The sequence below is a fragment of the Zophobas morio genome, unplaced genomic scaffold (genome assembly GCF_036711695.1).
Source record: "Zophobas morio isolate AGI-343-1 ecotype UQ-CSIRO unplaced genomic scaffold, CSIRO_AGI_Zmor_V1 ptg000006l, whole genome shotgun sequence".
Classification (NCBI taxonomy): domain Eukaryota; kingdom Metazoa; phylum Arthropoda; class Insecta; order Coleoptera; family Tenebrionidae; genus Zophobas; species Zophobas morio.
The window spans coordinates 17,513,223-17,534,897 of NW_026972111.1; the positions used below are offsets into that span (position 1 = coordinate 17,513,223).

At 35.0% G+C, this 21,675-nt stretch overlaps 1 protein-coding gene across 2 annotated transcripts in view; it reads right to left on the reverse strand.

The window, feature by feature from the left end:
• The window catches only part of LOC135123739 (protein winged eye), a 173,941-nt gene that overhangs the window by 29,264 nt on the left and 123,002 nt on the right, over nt 1-21,675 (reverse strand). For both annotated transcript variants that reach the window (XM_064048606.1, XM_064048605.1), the window contains exons 4-5: nt 20,611-21,072; nt 3,235-3,399 (exon numbers count right to left, since the gene is read on the reverse strand). In XM_064048606.1, the coding sequence (XP_063904676.1) occupies nt 3,235-3,399; nt 20,611-21,072 (627 nt within the window). The remainder of the gene's footprint in view (nt 1-3,234; nt 3,400-20,610; nt 21,073-21,675) is intronic.

A 21,675-nucleotide genomic window follows, 5' to 3' on the forward strand; every position in this document is an offset into this window, starting at 1 on the left:
CAAAAATTGTAAGAGTGGAGAGGCCAAACATGGAACTCAACCAACAAATTGATTGGAGACAGAAAGAAATAGAGACATATTGTTGCAAAGTATAGTCTGCAGTAAGGAGCAGGAGGGACATCGACACCTTTTAAGGTAAGAACAGTAGCAGATTATGTATCTATATAACAGTAGGTAGGTATAAAAATCAATTTAAAAGAATAAGGTAAAAATAAAGTTTGATATAATAGTTACCTACAGTAGTCACTAAACTAAGTGCACGGTCTCCGATATTTCATTATTTATTAGTACCTATTATTAGAGATAGGAAAAAGTCAAAGACCAGCGTTATACGGTTTTTTAAAGACTACCCTTAAAAATGAGGTATTTTTTAACTACACATAGTCTTCGGTTTTTAAGACGTAATGCACAGCTTTTTTTTTTTAAATTAAACATCCTACATATTTTGATTGAGCTCTTCTTAGGCTTTACAACTACAGTTAACTTTTAAAATTCCGAGACGCTGCCATATTTTCCAATTTTCTTGATTTTTTTTGGCAATGGAAGATTTCACAAAAAAACCGCAATATGGTTTTTTTAAAGTCCGCATTACAATATTTTGTAGAAAAATAATAAAAATACGCCGTATGTTGTGCGATCAACTCAATCAAATTTCAGTATACAGGGTGTTTATAAAAAATGTAAAACTGTATTTTTTAAACACCGATAGGTAAACAGTTTTTTCAACTGGAAGCCCTTGTATTTTATTACTGCATCTTACACTATTTTTTCTCCCCATTCTTGTAATATGTCGGATAGGGTAAAGTCAGGAGAGTTGGACCAGTGGGAGAGACGGTCCATTAGCAATAACTCTGAACCTATTGGAACAATTTAAATTTCCCGCGAACTACAGTTGCATTTATCTGCATTCATGTCGGGACATGTGAAAGTACTTTTGTTTCAATTAAATGTTTTGCGTTATTCAACATTAAAATTTTCTTGCGGGCCTGAAATTTCAGCCGCTTACTTTGCGATAACGTTTGTTGGAAGTCTGGTAAGTTTGCATATAAAAGTTATAGACAGTACAATTAATGGAAGCTTTGTCTTTGATTTTAACCTCACTTTACGTGATTTTATCATCTAGTTGTGCCGCAATGTAGTGGTCCATCTGTCCTAACATAAAAGGATAGATGGTCCAACGGTGTGACAGAGAGATGGACTTATGTTCCATTTTTTAGAAAATGCCAAGTAATTACATACGAAAAACCAACGCAAGGTAGATTTGAATTCCATCTCTATGGCTATTAATTTTTAGGTCTAGCGGGCAAAATATGGTTGGCTTCTTTTTTGGATTTAATATTGTGTACTATGCAAAAGATGGTTACACAAGAGATGTACGAGCTATGAGGCCCTTTGTCAAACCTATGGAAACACTATTAACAAAAGAAAAAGTAAAAATTTGGTGGTTTATCTATCTTACCTAAAATGGTCCGACTGTCCTACCCTTGACAGGATAGTTGGACCGTTGCAAGCGTTTACCATTTTTTTTTTTGATGGATTATCATATTGTGTTGGAACAAAAAAATTACTTGTACCTTAAAAAATAAATGTTCAGCTATGTTCTTGTAAATTTTATATTTTTTTAAGTTGTTCAATAAAGGAATTATATTGAGTTTTTTAAAAGGTGGTCCAACTCTCCCGACTTTACCCTATGTCTCTTAAAAAAGTACAAATTGCATTAACTATCAACTTTAAATACTATAGAAAATGCTCGGCAAAAAATAAAAAGAACAAAAAAAAACAATAACATGCAGTAATAAAATATAGGGTGTTCTATTTGAAAAAACTGAAACATCGGTATTTGAAAACTGTAATAATAACAATATTTTTTATAAACACTCTGTATATGAGAATTTAATCTCATTTGTACGACAACAAAGCGCGTAGCTTTTTTTTATTCCTCCACAAAATGTTGTAACACAGAATTTAAAATAACCCTGTTGTGATTTTTTTATGAATCCTTCCAATGCTAAAAGATTTCAAAAAAATTGGAATAACGTAGCAACGTAGCATCGTAATTTCAAAAATGAACTGTGGTTGTAAAGCCTAAGACGTCAATTAAAATATGTCAAGATATACCTACCTATAGCGTTTTTCATTAAAGCTGTGTGTTACGCCTTAAAAAGTTCTGAACTGACAATGATGAATTGTGACTTTGATTGTTTCCGTGTTTACAAAAAAATATATTTTTCTGTTTGAACTTGAAAAATTCATTTTCAATTGATGTAAATAAATCCTGCATTAGTTAATTTAAATTGTTTAAGCCTCATTTTGATGTCACCAAAAGGTGAAATCATTTGTTTGTTATTCAAGCGGTAGATATAGTAGTTCTGAGCAATTAGGTGATAGAAAACATTCTGTATACCTACATATAGAAAAATGCAACAAATACAAATGCTATAGACAAACTGTGTAACTTCTACGAATAATAAAGGACAAGGAAGAAAAATTCATATGGGAATCAAAGTTTGACTGTAAGTATATGATGCTCTCATTACAATATAAGGGTACGTAGGTACTGTAACTTCATTTGAGATACACCTGTTAAAACTTTTATGACTTTAGCGGCTTAAGCCAAACCACCCTTATACGTCAAACTGGCTATTGTATGCTTTTTGTGGACCCGAACCGTAAAATTATTACTGTCCATTATTGGCATCATTTAGCTGTGAACTGAGTTAAGTAATACAATAGCCAGTTTGACTTATAAGGGTGGTTTGGCTTAAGCCGCTTAAGTCATAAAAGTTTTAACAGGTGTCTCTCAAATGAAGTTACAGTATATACGTTAAACTTAAAAAAAAATAGACAATTAGCGAAACCAAAACAGCACGCAAAACGTAGAAAAAACTGTTATATCTATGGAAACATCGAAAATGCAGTGTCCCTATTGGCGATTGTGTACGTTAACGTAAAATACGTTGTATAATTTCGCTAATTGTCTAATATCAAAAGCCTTGCCATGTAGGTACGTACGTATATTATTTACAATGTGAAATAATTATTAGGTACCAAGTAAGAAAATTGCAACAGAATATGTTCCAATCATTTCGTTTTAACACTAAAATACAACGAAAGAAACGATTTCTGTTGCCCCAGTTAAAAAGGAATAAAAGAATTTAAATCTAAAGCATAAATTTGTCATAATAGTTTATTTACATAAATATATCTGACTATTTTTTATTAATTATTGCTTACCGGGATACTGCCACAAAGTCGGTGTGGTCAATGTCGAATTGTGCGCTCCGCCCATTGACCAGCCCGCCAATGCCGTGTTTCGTTCGTCCGTACACTGTAACAAAGTCGCACCTCCGGCCGCGCCTCCTGTCGTGGTTGCAGCCATACCTGCCGTCGCCCCTTCTCCTGAAAGAAATTTGAGGAGGTAGCGTTATTCGAATAGTTTTAAAACCAAATGAAACACGTATCGCAGTGTTATGATTATTAATAGCAGCTTGATATACGTAAAGAGGAACGTTATACTCAAAATCATCTTTTTTCATTTGTTTTTCTTTTTGAAATTTCTATTTAACAATGAATGCAGTTTTGACTGGTTTGATTTCTGAATGTGGCAAGTCATTTCATGGTCATTATTATGGTATTGGTACGTAATATGAACATAGAGTGATACAATACCTCTTTCCATTAATCTAAACATCATCTTATAAAAACTTATTAGAAAATGATTCGGGATCGCGTCATTTGACATGACTTAGATTCTAAATACAACCATTTTCTTTTGATTTAAGGATCATACGGGCATGTATTAGTCTGCTATACCTATATATAGTTATTTCATATAATTTATTCAAAATATATACCTAAGCCTAACAACTTCATATAGATACTTTCGTAACACGGAAAACGAAATGATGGGCTGATCTCGTCTGGTCCGTTTTTGCTAAAACTTCCCATACTTATACAGGATTCATTTTTGCGTATATGATAAAGTTTAGAGTAGAATACTAAATTATTAGATATACAAATTGACACCGAAGAATTATGTCTTAAAGTGTTTAGTGAGTTAGTTTTTGATATGACATTACCAAGTTTTCGATCGGATAATAATATACCTGCTTATATCTAAGATATAATTAAACAGAAAGGAAATTTTATTGACGTGCTCTTAAATCTCAAGCAGATAAAATAAAGTGGTTCATTCATCCTCATCCTGTGCAGTGGTTTAAAAAGTGAAAAAGAAAAGCATTACTGAAGTACAAGCAATCATCCTAAGACGTAATATTTTCAATAAAGAATTACCCTTTTTTATAACTTTTTGAGATAACCAACTTTGTGGTTGGATATTGTATAGCACGATTTGTTTGGGGCACGACGAGCGCAGCGAGGAGGGTTCCAAAGGCGAGTTCTTATAGGTCTTATTAAACCAGTGTACCTGTATAACTATTTAAAAGTAAAATGGAAAATCTGGTTTCGATTATTATTTAGGGTTTTTGGGGCATCGTCTGTTTAGATGGCAATACTGTCAAAAAGATTTTGACGTTTGTGTAAAATTCAATTTTCAAATTACTGCTGGAAATTTTGATCTGAAAGTGCTTCTGTTCCAGCTTTAGCGTTTAGCACGAACTCTCTACACGTGATCTTGACCATGATAACTCAAAAGTGAGTTAAAATTTTTCATGATAATTCGTACATTCGAAAAATTTGATACCTAGGTACAACCTACAATACTTTATTCGTTTAGAACCGTCTATAAACGAGTGTGGATATATACATTTGACACCAGATACTTGACGTAGGTATGTATACTTGTCCAAAAGGTATAAGGTTATATGACCATCATAAAAGTAGTTAACCGCAAATAAATACCCCCTTTGTGTGGTTCGCACTAAGCTTACCGGTTGGCAATAAATCGTCTTCTAAACATTTCTTGCTCACATTTAACAGGACCGGCTTTCAAAGCGAGTGGTTATTTCGGAACCCTGAGCGGCTGCAGGTAGTAAAGAAATAGTGGAGTGGTAGATTTTCATATTTAGTGAAAACCACCCCTGAACGAAACCACAACAGCCGGTCGAGCTGCAGTGGACACGTTATTTACGACCCTAAAACCTCTTCTATTGTAAACAACTTAACTTCGACACAATGGGATGATTTTATGATGGCCATATAACCTTATAGCTCTTGGTCCACTATATGTAGAGTTGCGGCCCCCAGAAGTGCACGATTTTTCGTTGTCATGGAATTTTTTGAATTTTTAAATTAATGTAAGTCTGGTTATTACCAGAGGCGTAGCATTTTTGAATAAACAAAATGTCAAATTTGACAAACTTTGTTATTCGAACGCCCATAATTTGGCAATACATGTACAATAAAGAAAAAACTGTACATATATATCACGTTCGAAAAAATATGGTATGTACCAACATTCCGAAGCAAATCTTTCCTAAAAACTGTTTCGCAGAAGCTTCCATTGTGAAACTATTTTCGGTCTGAGACGAGTTGACCCTAAGAATGTTATATTTGCCTGCCGGATTCCAAATTATAGAATATATACGAGTATATAACCTTTGTGGTAAAGACCCAGTTGACTAAATCATCAGGAACACCCCATAATCATAGTCATTAGTCAGTCAGACAGGCAGAATAAGACAGCTCATAAGACTCGCAACGTCAAATCATTTTCACCAATGTGCACCCAACGATTCCATACAAAATTATTTTAAATTTAATATCATAGAATTTAAAGGACTAAACCTTGCGTCACCTATCCCTCAGGGCAGAGACAAAAACGATGAATATTCTTAAGTTTAAGTTTCAGGCAACAGATATAATATGTTAACCCAAACGAGTCCATAGAGCTTCCCTGATCAAGAGGAATTAAACATGAAGACACCAACTATCCTATAGTTATGATATACGATCATCAAACTTGTTTCAAATGTCATCAGATTGGTCCTATAGTCAGCCAATGTCAAAACGCCACAGAAAATTCTGTTAATACACTTCCTATGAACGACTCCATACTTGCCAACACATAATCGAGCCACACCACAACTGCGACCAAGAACCAGAAACACGGATTGAACAAGGGTTCTTAAAATACTGGAACTAAGAGATCCTAAGCATCAGTAGAAGAATTCGTCCTCGACGTTTCACCGATTTATCAGAACACTAATGAAAAAAGTCAGACAAGGTGGCTCTACCGAGGATTCACTAGTACCTACGAATTATTAGGATCGGTAAAATCACTGTGGGAAAGACCAGATCACATACCACGTACTCACTGAATTTCCATCACTTGATTAAGCTCATGGAAGAAATAAAGGGACAGTAAAATATTTTGACTGTTATTGATTTGTTATATCAAATTTATCTTTATGACAAAAAACTCATTGACAAAGGCTGACTGAATTTGAGTAACCTTTACCCTGCTACACGAGATACCCTTTACTAATTCTACATTCATGGTAATAACGATAGGTTCCAATCTCATGTTCTTGTCATCCCTTGAATGTACACGAATATTGTATCTGTTTGTGCTAAGCTTCATTAGGTGCTCTTGTGTTGACAACCACCTTCCCATTTCATCCCATATGCGTTCAATGGGTGATAAATCTGGATATTTTGGCGGCTATGGCAGTAAGTCGACATTTTCTTGTTCAAAATATTGTATAACAACGCGGGTAATATAAAGATGCGCTTTATCTTGTTGGAAAATCCCCTCTTCAAAATCTTGAATAGGTATATGAACACCATATGGATCCAACGCATCGTCAATATACCGGCGATCAGTTATATTACCCTGAATGAAGACCGGAAGTAACATGCTTCCTAAACAAATAGCACTCCAGACTGTATCACGTGTAGTACGTGCGGCATGACGTTCCACAGTATTGCAGATTTTGTCTTTCACCCCGATACCTTAGGACCCTCATCCATCGTGCATTGCCAGGCAGAAATAGCATTCGTCACTGAAGATTACAGTATTCCAGTGATGGTTCCGATAACTCCGCATCATGCACCATTCGAGTCTCTAACGCCTTCTAGAGTAAGAGTAGGCACCCACTATTTTTGAGTGTTGCAATTTCCATTCAACACAGTATATACTGTAAGATTTAGCTACCTATTACTGATAATAACCCAAGGAGTATTGAGTTTCTACTTATCTAATGATACTGAGCTCCGCCCAATAATCTTGAAAGTGATGAAGTGTTAATAACTGAGATAGCTAAACTAGCCAACAGTAATCCTTATTTGTTTGCTTTTGGTAACTTATTCCACCAACAATCAAGTGCTCAGCAGAAGACAACCGACCGGTGGGCGATCCTTTGGTAAAACAGGTACTGGAATTATTGGATAATAGCTATTTTGTTCAAATTGTTCGAAGTCCGACAAGAGATATTGTTATGAAGTAAACGCATACGACACCTATAGGTTTTCTAGTACGTACGGCGATGAGCGGTGGTGACTCATCATCGGTGACGCCGGCGTTCGAACAGAGAAAAGTCTTGATGCGGTACTGAAAGTATCGAATGCGACGATCTTTAATCCTCTAGAAGACCGCATGGCGGTCTGAATAGACTACCATCGGGACCAGGCAGTCGGAGTCCAGTCAATGAGAGAATTAGGGTTTAGTCAAATCCATACCAGTCTGAATTATCCTGTACATAATCGCTGTTAGTCGTGTAGTTTCGTATTACTGTGAAATAAATTTTTAAGTTTTACCCATGCCGATTTTAATTTCCGATCATCATAACAACTAACAATATAGACAAAACCAAGAAGGTTTAATACTAAATTTAAAAATAGGTCTGATGAAAGCCTTGTTTCAAATTTAGAATATGGTTCTCCAGTTAGAACGAACATCAGACTACTGAGTTTATTTGTTAACCTACAATTAAACTGTCCCCGTCAGGAGAGTCTGCAGGACTACTAAATCCTACGTCAATTGCGACTAATTAGAACAGGATTTTGAAAATATAAATTGGAATGTAGTACTGAACAGTGACTCTACAACTGAGAATTGGTCAAAATTTAAAAACGGTTTATACTCTGGTGACCAAGAATTGGACGTAAAAAACGTTCACTCGATCCACAACAAAACCTTGGATCAATGAACCTCTCCTCGATATGATAAAAATAATATTTCTTTGGAAAAAGTTTAAAAGAAGCGATAAAAATACAGACTGTAACTCACACAGCTTACGCTAACAAGGTTTCTGAGAAAACAAAATACCCATATCACAACTCATTCTTTTGTTGAACGGCTTGGGATTAACGGTTCTTTACTGAACTGGATACATTCATTTCTGTCTGACAGGATACTTTTTAGTTAAAGTTGGAGACTCTTTGAGCTCCAAAAAAACACGTAGCGTCCCTCAAGAAGCTCTATTGGGGCCAATGTTCTTTATTACATATATAAGGTTTTTCACGAGAAGCTCCACACCTAAAAAATTCAAGACGCGACCAGAAATACAATTACAAAATCATCCTTGATATTTCAGAACATTTTTTTTTTAAGAACAACACAGTTAACTATTTTATGTAAGGACATTGACGTAGTGTTAGATTATCATGTTAAAATTAAGATTTCGTTAGAATTGATGCTTCAATGGTATAATCAAACGACGAAGATATATGATTTCGACATATGGTGAGTGCTTCATAGTTGTGCAGAAAACATTATCCGTACCGAAGACACCCTGACGAGGTCTTGTTTCGAATCTGTTTGTGTTTTAGGTTAACCTAATAATTGACGTTTATTTCCAAATTATAAAACCTAACAGGTAATTACGTTTTAAAAAAATTATATAGTAAATATCAAAGATCGCTATGTAATTGTATTATTAGTTGTGCTTCGAATTTTTTAGGCGAGCATAATATTTTGCATATATCAGGGAGGATTTTGTGCTGATCTCATCAATTTTTTGGGAGGGTATAAGCAATAAATTTTGATTAAGAATTTGCCATGAATACAGTAATCTTAAAACGTTTGCAAAATTTCAGAGCATTCGGTTTTGCAGTTTCAAAGTTATTTATTTTGCAATATGTATATTGTTATACAATTTTGATTTTTTTTCCAAAAATCTGGACGTCTGGGGCAAAAACTCAATACGGATTACTAGTTGACTAGAGCAGCAGTTTTATAAAATTTAAATAACATTTACTACTGTAAATTTTGGAGATAACGTGGGTGGCGATGATTACCCAATTTTTGGTCACACATTATATTCCGAACATACTTATTACTTACGTATAAAATCTGACAATAATCGGTCCAGTGGTTTCGGAGAATATCTGCCTAACAAAAATTGATAAAAAACGTCAACGGATGGACGGACGGACGGAAAGGCAGACAGACAGAAACGGGAGATCTATTTTTCGTACATTAGGGGCGATAAAAAGTCGAGGAAACCTGAAAGCAGCGATTCTTCGGATGACCCTATTACAGTACTTCCTTAGCTTACGTTCAGAAAGTAAAAAATCGATGGTACATGTACATTAAACTACTGATCAACTTCTACTATTCGCTCTGTCTAGCCGATGATTACCTTTAGTCGTCAAATCAATATGTATAACTTTCAGGAAGACTGTTTCATTTTGATGAAAATGTTGACATTATGATAACTTTGAAATAATGGAAAATACTCCCACATTGAAACACCGATAATATCAAATTTAAGATTGTGTACTCTGTAAATCCAATTTTCCTTTTCAGATTGTACTCTACATAATTTTGTTTGCTTTGCACCATGAGAGGCGTTTAATGAATGCATTTTCAATGATAGCAACATGAATTTATTACTTACGATAACTATAATGAAGTCAATTTAATTTCTCTACTTTTAAATAAACATACTCTCTACAATTATTATTTAAAATATAATATGTTTTCCAGTTAGGACTTAAAAAATAATTTAGTTAAAATTAGAAAAAGTACTTGTAAACCTGAGAACTTATGAAAGTAACAGTTGTGTTCCAAAACAATTGACAGATAGATAGATTTGCGGTTCAATGTTTAGTATGCTTGCTGAGAAATTGGGTACCAGCATAATAATAATTATTATTACTGTGATTACGCATGTCATCCCAACTGCAGGAAAACTTTCTATGACAGCAGAATAGTAAGTACATATATTACTAATTTATAATGCAAGGGATACCTGGCGAATTCGGTAGAGAACAAAATTAAAATTGCCCGTGCGTTGGTAAACCACAAGTCTAGAGTCATAATAGTTATATATATAAAATATTATTAGAAATTTTCGAGATAACGTCATTGGTGGTAGGAATGATTAGCCACATTTTAGTTAGCGTTTGATCATCTACATGATATTCCTAATGTAGATACAAAATTTAACAACAATCGGTTCGGTAGTTTCGGAGATTACATGTGTAATGAAAATGAATATAGACGTCAGACAGACAGACAGACAGACGATACGTCGAGAAAATATAAAAGTGGCAATTTGCCCGATGGACTCGATTACTATACTTTCTTAGCTTATGCTCGAGAAGTAAAAATATATTATATTTCTCTTGTCCTTTGTGTTTTTTTTTGACTTGTTTCTTAGATTGTTTGGAGCTCTTGATGTTAGTGACTGATAAAAAGATTATCTTCCCGTATCATGTAAAAAGGTGTTCGTACTCGGCGAACCCGAGCTTTTCTTAGTTTTTGGTGGTTAAACTATAATTAATAATTGTACCCTTAATGCCAAATTCATATTTCACATAATTTGTATCATTTCTCAAGGAACCAGTTGAACAGTGCAATGAAGCGTAAGTGTAGGGGTTTTTTTTTGGAATTCGTGACATCCCAAAATTACCTCACGTGGCCTTACTGTCTCGTCTGTCAGTCAAGTTAATATGGTCCGAAGGTGCGTTGCTGGTGTCCTTGTTATTAATTTTTGCATAACACGTAAATCCTATTTTCACCACTAATAATCATGAGTAAAAGTGGCAACTACAGCGGAAATATTAGATTAAACGCTTCAACTATACAGTGTGATACATATCAACCGCACACTCCGTAGGTAGTGGACTAACAGAGCAAGATATCACAGTTTCACGTTCCAAATCTAAAGCTTTCAAATAAGTATGTAATTCCTGTGAATGTAATATGTCTTTTTTTAAGCATCACAAAATGATGATTAGTGATTTTCGTATTGAATTTACATTATGTACAGAGAGCCCTAAACGCGAGTTAGAAGAGCAAAACATCAGTGCAAAATTCTGTAACCGCCAACGACAACTCTGAAGACTGTAAATTACTTGATTAAATTAGGATTCGAATCAGGTTTTTGCGGAAAAAGCTAACAAAAGGTAATACAATTTCGCAACATTGCTTTTTCTATAGCAGGTGTAGCAAATGGTTGAAATGAGTAAAAGCCATGCCTACCGTGGACAAAAATTGTAATAGTTAAATAAAGATATTCGAGGGTATCAAATTATCAATTTTTGTCAGTTCTCTGAACAGTTTTGTGCTTTAACTACACCCAACTCTAGTATTTTAGTAGCATCATCATCCAGACATGTCATGGTTATTAGGTAATTATTAGATCCAAATCACTTTGAAACTTATTAAAACCCCTCAGTAAAATGCAGTCGTTAATTGTTTCAAATAAAATGAATCTGATGATGATTTTTAATTATACATACAATTTAATAGGTTGCGACCGGACATCGGAGCACCCAGTTGACTGTTTGGACTCAGCGAACAATCTTGCAAAGTGCGTAGTCTGCTTTTAGGATAAATCAATATCGTCTGGAAACCTATAATTTTTGCTACATAATAAAGTAAATGTTGCAAAAATCACAACATTTTATTTACCAGCAAAAGTAAAAAATTAAACCAACGCTTCTACACATGCTACAGCTGGTCTTCTGATATTACGCTGAATTCTTTCAATCATTTCAGGGGTTACTGTGGCTGCGGCTAATTTACAATTAAAACCCGTAACTGTAACTGTATTAACAGTTAGCTGTAAATTTTATTGTTGAGAAAGGGATGTTGCTTTTGTTATATTTTTCTCTCATTTAGTAAATGTTTCTAGGTATCTTTTTAAGATTTTGGTGCCCGAATTTCCGAACATCCTATATATTCGGTGCGATCTGCCAAGTCACCGATAACCAAATGAGAAGGTTAGAGATTCCTGTGGAGACTTTTTTCTGCATTCATTGAATTATGATACGAGCCCTTTAGTTTTGTCTCTGACATCTAATGCATGCGTCGATTTATGCATCATACTAATAGCAATGGAAAACTATGAATGCATTGGTTAAGCGCACGGATAAGTGCAGTGTAATATTAATAATAGCCGTATTGAATTCTCCCTCACATTGTCGAAAAAATGGGGTGCGCCGTTCTGTTTTGATGGGGAGAAAAATTTGCAACGTTGCGGGATCCGTACCCAGGACTCATAAATTGCATGCAGACATTATATGTATGTATGTATATAAAATCACAAACTGCAATCGTATAATTTTGGTCTCTGACTTATTGTTGTATCTCTAATAACTAATGAGTAATGAGATATCGAGCACTGCGTGCTTAGTGACTCACCCTGAATAATTAGTTTCAAATAATTTTAAATAACGTAGCAAACCAACTACAAATCACAATTTAATTATTTAATTAATTACAAATTTAAGTACAGGTCCCAACAAACAATGAAAACACTTATTATTGCACTCCCATGTGAAGTTGCCTCCTGTGGATGCCTTATTTTAGGTGTGTGTCCTAAGTAGGTATAATATAATTATTCATTAAGTACCACCACAATGTGACGTTTGTAATTTTGAAGTGTTGCATACCAAAGTGTTGACTTTCATTAGAACACACAGATTATTACTCGATTAATGAAATTAATGGAGTACAGTAAATTTGTAAACTTTCGGTAAATTAATTGTCGTACGTCGCTATATGAAGAATACAATATTAATGTACAAATTGGTACTTATCATTTAAAGACAAAACACAATTGGTTGCAAAAATGTCAAGAAACGAAATAATACACCACGTAAAGAATACAACAAGCACAGCGTTACCAATATTCAACTACAATTATGATAAATAGACACTAGACACGGTACCTATACAAACATTTGATCTCTTCAAGAGAATATGATGGACACTGTAACAACTTTTCTTAAATAGTTTTAGGAACAGTAGGTCGGTAGAGTTGTAATTTTGTGTGGAAGAGAACCGTGGTTATGTTGTAGCATTTCCTAGTGTTATAATCACGTTTGTTACAATGTTTGAGTACAGGGGGTTCATGAAATGTAGTGTAAACACCGGAAGATAAAAACCGATACTCTTTAAAACAATTCTGCAGATACAGTTTGACGAAGTTTACATAGGAAGTAAATCGTTTTCGTTAATTTATTACAGATTTCACCAACATGATTGTCCCAACATAGGTTAGCAATCAAAACTACTCCTAGAAATGTGACATTATTGGGATTATTTACATCATTTTGTTTTAGGGATAACACCGTAAATGTAGTTTTTGTTCCATTTAAAAAGAGGCTATTGTCTTGAAATCAACGGACTGCTTTCGATTGTTTCGTTTCTAGTTCCTGGTGACTACGTTTAGGTTTACGTTTTTTATTACCAGAAAATTCTTTATATAAAACAACAAATGGTGGTCCCAATATCGAACGTTGTGGCACGCCAAATATAGCTCTGTGACTCTCAGATCTTTCTTCTTTCTAACATGTGATTTGTTGTCCATTTTCGAGACATCTGATTAAAATGAACAAAGGCTTATTTATAATTCCTAAACTTTTTAACTTGTTCGTTATCCAAACAATCGTATGTTTTAGAGAGATTGCAAAAAGTTACCCCAATATGATTTTGGTAATGACTGGGATAAGTAATGCTGGTCTACGGTTATTTAAATCCTTTATATTTCATTTTTACTTTCCAAGCGTAAGCTAAGAAAATATTGTAATCGAGTCCATCAGGCGACTAGTTGCTTTCGCATTTCTTGATGGGTCATGACTCCCTGGAGTACGAAAGAATGGGTCTCCAGTTTCCGTCCGTCTGTGTCTGTCTGTCTGTTCGCCACCCGTGACGATTTTTGTTAGACAGATAATCTTCGAAACTCCTGGACCGATTGTTGTCAAATTTTAGATGTGTATTATGAACATCATGTAGATGCATGATCGTTTTCCGGGTTGGAACCGTGTTAATTGAGTTTTAGGGCTCAAAGAGCACCGTGCTCTTTTACCTTATTCTTAACCCTGCTCCTGAAGATGCCACTTACGAAAGTGTGCTAAACGTTGAGCCCTAAAACTCAATTAACACGGTTCCAACCCGGAAAACGATCTTGTATTGATTCCGACCGTGGAAGCCTCGGAAATTATCATGTAGATGTAAAACGCTAACCAAACTTTGTCTAATCATCCCCACCAACAATGTGACAAGTCACCTCAAAACTGTACGTAGTAAATGGGTTTGAAATTATATAAAATAACAATCCCACTCGTGTAGTTTACGAATCCGTGAGTTTTTACCCGAAACGTCCAGATTTTTGGAAAAAAAAATCAAAACTATATAACAATATTTTGCACTTTCATTTTGAATCAAGAGTTCGTTGGGACAACGGAACTGATGTTCTTTCATTCACGAATTTCAACTTTTTTAACGTCGAGCCTACCAAACGTACTATAGGTACTTGGCAACACTGCTCAATATGGTATGGTAACAAAGCAAAAATAATAATGCAAAAGCTCTAGTCATTGAAAATTAACTGGGATGACGAAAAAGCATGAACTTCCGTCTTATGCGGCTTGCTTTATCTAAATAAAATTCAGTTTCCCAGAACAGTAATTTGCCGTGATGCTATCAAAATAGAAATCCATAGATTTTGTGTTATTTCTCAACAGGTTTCTGGTGCAGCAATCTTTGCTAGAACGATTGATCCCCAAATACATAAATACAGGGTCGCTAAAATGTATGGAAACGGTTAAATATCTTGAGAACCAATTGTGCAAATCAACTGAAATTAGGTATAGGGGTATGTACAAGAACTTGTGCTCCAATTATTCGTTAAAACTTTTTTTTTTAGTTAATTGGTTTTCCAAATGTAAGGCAAACTTGTTTTTTTTATTAATGTTCATACATTTGCCTTTCTAGCTATTTAAGCAGAAAAGCAGTACATCTCGAACCTGTAGGAGAGCTAACATCCGATTCATTTCTTAATGCCTTTAAACGATTAATTTCTTGCCGGCGATGTATCTCTTTCGTTCTATGGGACAAAGCCCCACTAAATTTGTAGGCGCGAGAAAAGAGCTTCCACAATTATTTCAAAGCGAGATTTTTAAAAATAGGTTGGGCCACAAAAATATCATGTGGAAATTTATTGCTCCTCTAGCTCGCAATTTTGGTGATACCTGCGACGCTGGTATTAAATCACTGAATCAGTGAAAAATTACATTAAGCGCGTCAGAGCAGGACTAAATGGCAGCACACATCCAATAGGGTTTCAAAAGTTGGTACATTGGTGGTACTAAAAAACGACAGTCTACCGCCGTTACAGTCGCGGTTACTACGACGGCCTGGCGCGTGTGATAGTGTCGATGCAGCACAAAGGTTGTGTGCTTAAACGTGCGATTACGAAAGTGTGTGCGTTGCCAATTGATTAACGTTAATCATTCCGTTATCTATATTTCTGAAATCTGGACATTTCATATTCATTTATGCTTATTCTTATAATTTGCTTGTTTTGTTTTTGACAATTGTATACCTATATATACTGACCAGCTAAAAAAAAACCGGTCACTTCAAATATTTCGCAAAATCGCTTTAAAATTATTAAGTACATATTTAGTGATTGTTATTTTATTTATTAGAGAACTATTCACTGTAGACACAGGATGTACAAATTAGCTGAAAAATGAGGCAAATAAATAAAATCACTAGTTAAAACGTAAATTGTAAAGTGGTTTTGCGAATATTTCAGGATGGCAGTTTTTTTTTGGCCGGTCAGTGTATACATATATGATATGTGTCAAATATTAGGTAGCTGTATTTAATTCAAATTTCGAAACAACTCCATTGTTTCAAGGTGGGGGGTTATGTGACAGCTACTGACCGGGGGGGTGTTTGTTTTTACCCCTCCGCCTTCACGAGCTAGTCGTGCTACCGCCGCGCCGGCCTTAAATGGGGGAGTTTGCCTGTACCCTTCAGACAATAAACACGCAAAATTTATCTCGCATTCCGCTGCCCGTAATTATCCACCGTATAATACATGTATAGCATTCAACTTATCCATCATTAATTCGTATATCAATTCTAAAACGTACAATCTGCTTCAAGTTATTTGATAATGAATCCTGGCACGTATTTCAAATACACTTCGATGTGTCTATCTACATAATCTACCAAGAATTTTTCCGCGACCTGTTTTTTGTACTTACATCTAGAGAAATTCCTTCTCGGAGCGCACATTAAGGTTATCGTGAAAAGGAACCCAAAATGGTCATGAAAACTGATATAACATTTAGGTCCTTATTCAATATACACTGCCAGACAAAAAAACTCGGACACTTGAATTTTTTGTGATTACCTACAATTGGTCGAACTTTTGTAAAAAATATTCCAAAAAGTAAAACATTAACGGATTCATTAATAACAGCAAACATAACTTTATTCTAAAACATGTGGACACAGAAAAAAGTAAAAAAAAAAGTTATACCACTAAACTAACACTTCAAAAGGCCGCGGGTTGGGGCGAGAGGGCTGATAAAACCACACAACGTCTCGCCGTTTGGAAGATCAGTAGCCATCGCAAGTCCCCTTCTAGTGACTAAAGACGGGAACAAGTATACGAAGAAAGTCAAAGGCTACGGCGATGGCTTACACGGGAAGCTGTCGAGCGTTCACGAAATGCTGCGTCACAAGAATAGGGTGGCACGTCACGATCTTAAGGACACTAAGTGGGTTCCAGGTACGAGATTTGATATGGCTTTATAACCCCCGAAAAAGGAAAAGTAGTTGCCCGAAGTTGTTACCAGACTGGGAAGGTCCACATAGTGTCGTGACGAGGATCAGGGTGTCGTTCATAGGATACGACAAGGGCCAAAGACGAAAAGAAGATTATTTATTTAGGCCGCCTCATGAAGTAAAACAGTGGCACCGCTGACATTTCTGATCGGGACGATTAGCACTAAGAACGGGGCAGTGTTACGAAATAAACCCATACGCCGCCCCGGTTCGACGCCTATGGGTTTTCTAGTATGTACGGCGGACCGGTAAATCATCATCACCGACGGCGGCCCTCGAATAAAGAAAAGCCTGGAAGCGGAACTCGCGGTTGGCACGCTAGGACAATCTAAATCGCGAAATTTAAGAAAGGAGCGCGTGGCTGTTTAAATAGGGTCCACGTCCAGCGTCCACTCAATGGGAGAATTTGCGTCTGGTCAAATCCATTCCAGTTTAATTGGAATTATTCTGTACATAATCGCTGAATTCGTCGTGTAAATTAGTACTACTCAGAGATCAATTGTTGAGTTTTACCCACGCTTATTTTAAGATCCGAGAAACGTAATTTTAACCCTTACACAGTGCGATTAAAAAAGTCACAGATAATCCGCGGTGTGAACAATCCGAGATACAAACTGTAGCGGGAAAGAGAAAAAGGGGCTGCAAAAAGTTTAGATACGTAAAATCCTAGATATAAAACTTCCAGGAGTCGAAAGGGTTTACGCAAAAGCTCCATATTCAATAAAATAAGCGTTTAAGCTTGAGGAGGCAATATTTCTGTGGAGACATAAAGCCAGTGTCAAACCAGAAAGGAATCTCATTAATAAAAAAAAAAATAATACATTTGCATAATTTCCACAAGGTAAAAACCAGAAGTATTACTATCTTTATCGTTGTTAACAAATCAAATTACGTAACATTTCTAAAGTTATACGTCAAAAGCATATCAATGTTGCTTGGTAGTTTAATAGAAAATTCTCGCCGACAGTATATGACCAGTTTGCACCGAAGTCAATTTGCACCTAAACAAGCTTGTATATACATTGTACCCAGTTCATTTACATTCAGTAAGTTTGCTCCCACAGCAATTTGTTTTGAAGATGTCTTCTCCATGCAGAATTTATTAATTTTTATCTCCCGAACGTAGGCTATGAAAGTATTGTAATCGAATCCATCGGGAGAGTTTCATGACCACTAGAGTACGAAAAAATAGGGTTCTCGTTTCCGTCTGTCTATCTGCCTTTTGTCCGTGTCTAAGTCGATTCTTATTGAATAGATACCTAATCTCCGAAATTACGTGACCGATTTTTGTCATATTTTTTACGGATATTAGAAATATCGTGTACATGGTAAAACGCTGACCAAAATTTGTCTAATCATCCCCACCACCAATGATATGACGTCATATTCAACTTTTACAATAGTAAATGTTATTTAAATTAAATATAATAACACACTCCTCCATTTGTAGTCGATGAGTTTTTACCCTAGCTAGCCAGATTAAAAAAAAAAAAATTAAAATTGTATAACAACATTTTGCAATTCAAGTTTGAAACTGCAGAACCGAATGCTGTGAAATCTCGCAAATGTTTTAAGGTTATCGTAAGTAAGCATGGTAAACCGTTAATCACCCTTGCAAAAATTTCTGATATTTTAAAATTTTATAAAATAAATCCTATCTAAAATGTGCAAAATATTACAAGTTTACACTTGTTGTTTATCAATGCATTTATATATATTTTTTTAATTACCTACACAAGTTGTCAGAAAAATTAATTAATAAGGCAATTTACTTTATTAATCAAGAATTCTCTTCATTGGACTGACTGATGAGTGATGAACAATTGGTGGGTAGTGACGCTGATAGACTTCACCACTGATAAACGAATCTGAAGTATCTCTGGAATAACGGCCTTCGAAATTCCTTTTTCCGAAATTAAGAAGAACTGTTTTTCGAATATTTGTTTGTATTATATTCTCATCACCAGTACTATTTATAATAGTTGTAATAGTCCAAGCATATTGTCGTTGTTAAAAATAACGACGATCACTTCACATTTTTGCGTGTGCAAACACGGTGAAATTCTCTTGCACTCATATTGATCAATTAAATTCAGTTTTTATATCCTAATTATGTAGTTCTAAGTTAACCACTTATGCATAGCTTGTTTTTACACCATGTTACGAGAGTATTTATCTCATTTAGTTTTAGACCATAATACGTTGAATACTGGATTTAATTGTTTCTTGTTAATACTTTGAAATTACTCATAATTAGGTACAATGTTTACGCCTATAGCTCTCCAATGATTGCTCAGAACTCTCATTTTACGAATGTTAACAAGATCAACCCAAACAAAATCTAATGTGCAACTTATTATTATTAATTAGACTAGTACCTTTCTACCTATTATAAATACACCAAGTTAGACCTTGTTTTCTCCCCTGACTAACTAAGATTTGAGTTCTGAACCCACTTGAATCACCCTCTACTGCAACCAAATATTTTATAGAATCTGCTATTATTTAATACGAAATTTAAAGGATTAGCAATGTAAAAGAAAAAGATGAGAAAAAAGTTACTTTAAGCGTCGTCTATCCCGTTGATACGTTTGTCAAACAGCGATTAATAAATAAATTTGATAGTTCAAATCTATAGTTCGATCCATTTAGGCAGATAAGTTGTCCAAAAATTACGAAATCCAGAAAAAACTACAGAAAGTATCGTAAAATTCCTCATCGCTTTTTAGAGTAATTTTAACCATGGGGTACGTCTACTAAATTTTGTGTAGTACATTAATTTCAAACAATTATTTCATCAACAGTAGATTATTTTAAAAAATGCAGCCGTGTCTAAATAAGTACTTATGAACGACAATGTAGGTACAATCAATCAGTACTGCATCACGTACAAGACCCATATTTCAGTTAAATTGATTACAATGCGTAGTAAATATGGCTCTGACCATTACCAATCGGATGTGTAACTTATTATATTACGGCCCACAAACTTAGATTCTCTCAAATTTTAGGCTGTTAAATTTTATTAAATAGGATTGTATAGATAAATATTTTTGAAATGACGCCATCTCGTTGGTTGTGGGGATGATTGTCCAAATTTTCGTTAGCATTTTACCATCTACATGATAGTCCTAATATACTTACAAAATTTGACAATAATCGGTCCGGTAATTTCGGAAAGTGTCTGTCTAATAAAAATCGATACAGATGGACAGACGACAGACAAGCGGAACCGGGAGACCACTTTTTTCGTACTCTAGAAGTCATGAAACGTCGAGACTGTTGTCTTAATGTTTTAAAGTGGCAAGTCGCCCGATGGACCCGATTTCTAAACTTCCTTAGCTTATGCTCAGAAAATAAAAAGTTGGAAATGCCACCGGGGATCAAACCCGGTATCTTTCATCTGCAAAGCGAGTGCTTTACCTCTACGCAACATGCCACGCTTGCGTAGCGTCGTATTGCGAATTCAAAAAGAAAACAACATACTTGTAAATATTCTGATAAAAAAAAAAGTTAAAAACCTGTCGTTTTCGTTTGTAAGGATGTAATTTTCATATTTTCTTAATTTTAATATTACGCACAACTAACGTCTAAAACAAGCCATCACTTACCGTTACCATTAACGCTGGAATTTGACACAACGTTATGTTGTAATTCATTCGAGTTTTTTGGTGACGTTACTTCCACCTTAACTACCGGCGAAACACTAGTAGTTATTTCCGCGACTTGACAAGGATTCGCCCCGGGTTCTTTTTTTACACTTACTCCAGTCCATTCGATCGGATTGGTTCGAGAACACCCGTTACCGTTTTCAGAAAACTTTTTCGGAGAAGAATCGATTTGGCAATTGCACGATTTCTGCAGTTTTAAATTACAACACTTTTCATCACACCGTTTCTCTTGCACTTGGAGTTTCTTGGGACTCACTGGGTAGTCGGGTTGTTGGATAATGATGTTCGAGTTGAAGCCTTTTGCAAAAAGTTCCAACTGCGTCACTGGAACCGGAGAATATGGTGAGCCTGGGGGAGGCGTTGGTGCACCAAACGTGTAGCCCGCTGACGAAAAAAGCGAATCTGTAAATAAAACGACATACATTGATATTTTTTTACAGAAACAAAATTAAATATTTACTGCTACTGATAAAATGGTTCATTTTAATTTTCTATACATTCCGCATTTTTAATGTCATATATGTATTAGACACTTCCTATTAGATATAGAGACATTTGTATTTCTTAAACACAACTCGTTTCGTTAGAACATAAAAGTAAAAGTGTTTGCAGTTTTTTTTTTATTTCTTTCTGCGGGTAAAATGCTACAGTTACCATTGCAGTCAGGTAATCCCATTTTGATTTAAATTTTCCGTGCATTTTTTTTTGTCTATGGTAATTCTGAAACTTCTGGATTTATTAAATAAAAGAAGGATACTGTTATTGATATTGATATTGGTAAGGATTAAACTAACTGCATCGACATTATAGAACAAATGATTCAACCTATCAACAAAAAGGAAAGACTTCATATATTTTGACCCCTGGAAATTCCTGGATTTTGCTGAAAACGTAATAGTAATCTGTACTACAATATAACATTATACTATCTACCACTGTAATAACCATGAAATCGTACTATGTGCTTTATATTCACAACCTAAACAAAACGTATAAAACGTAAAT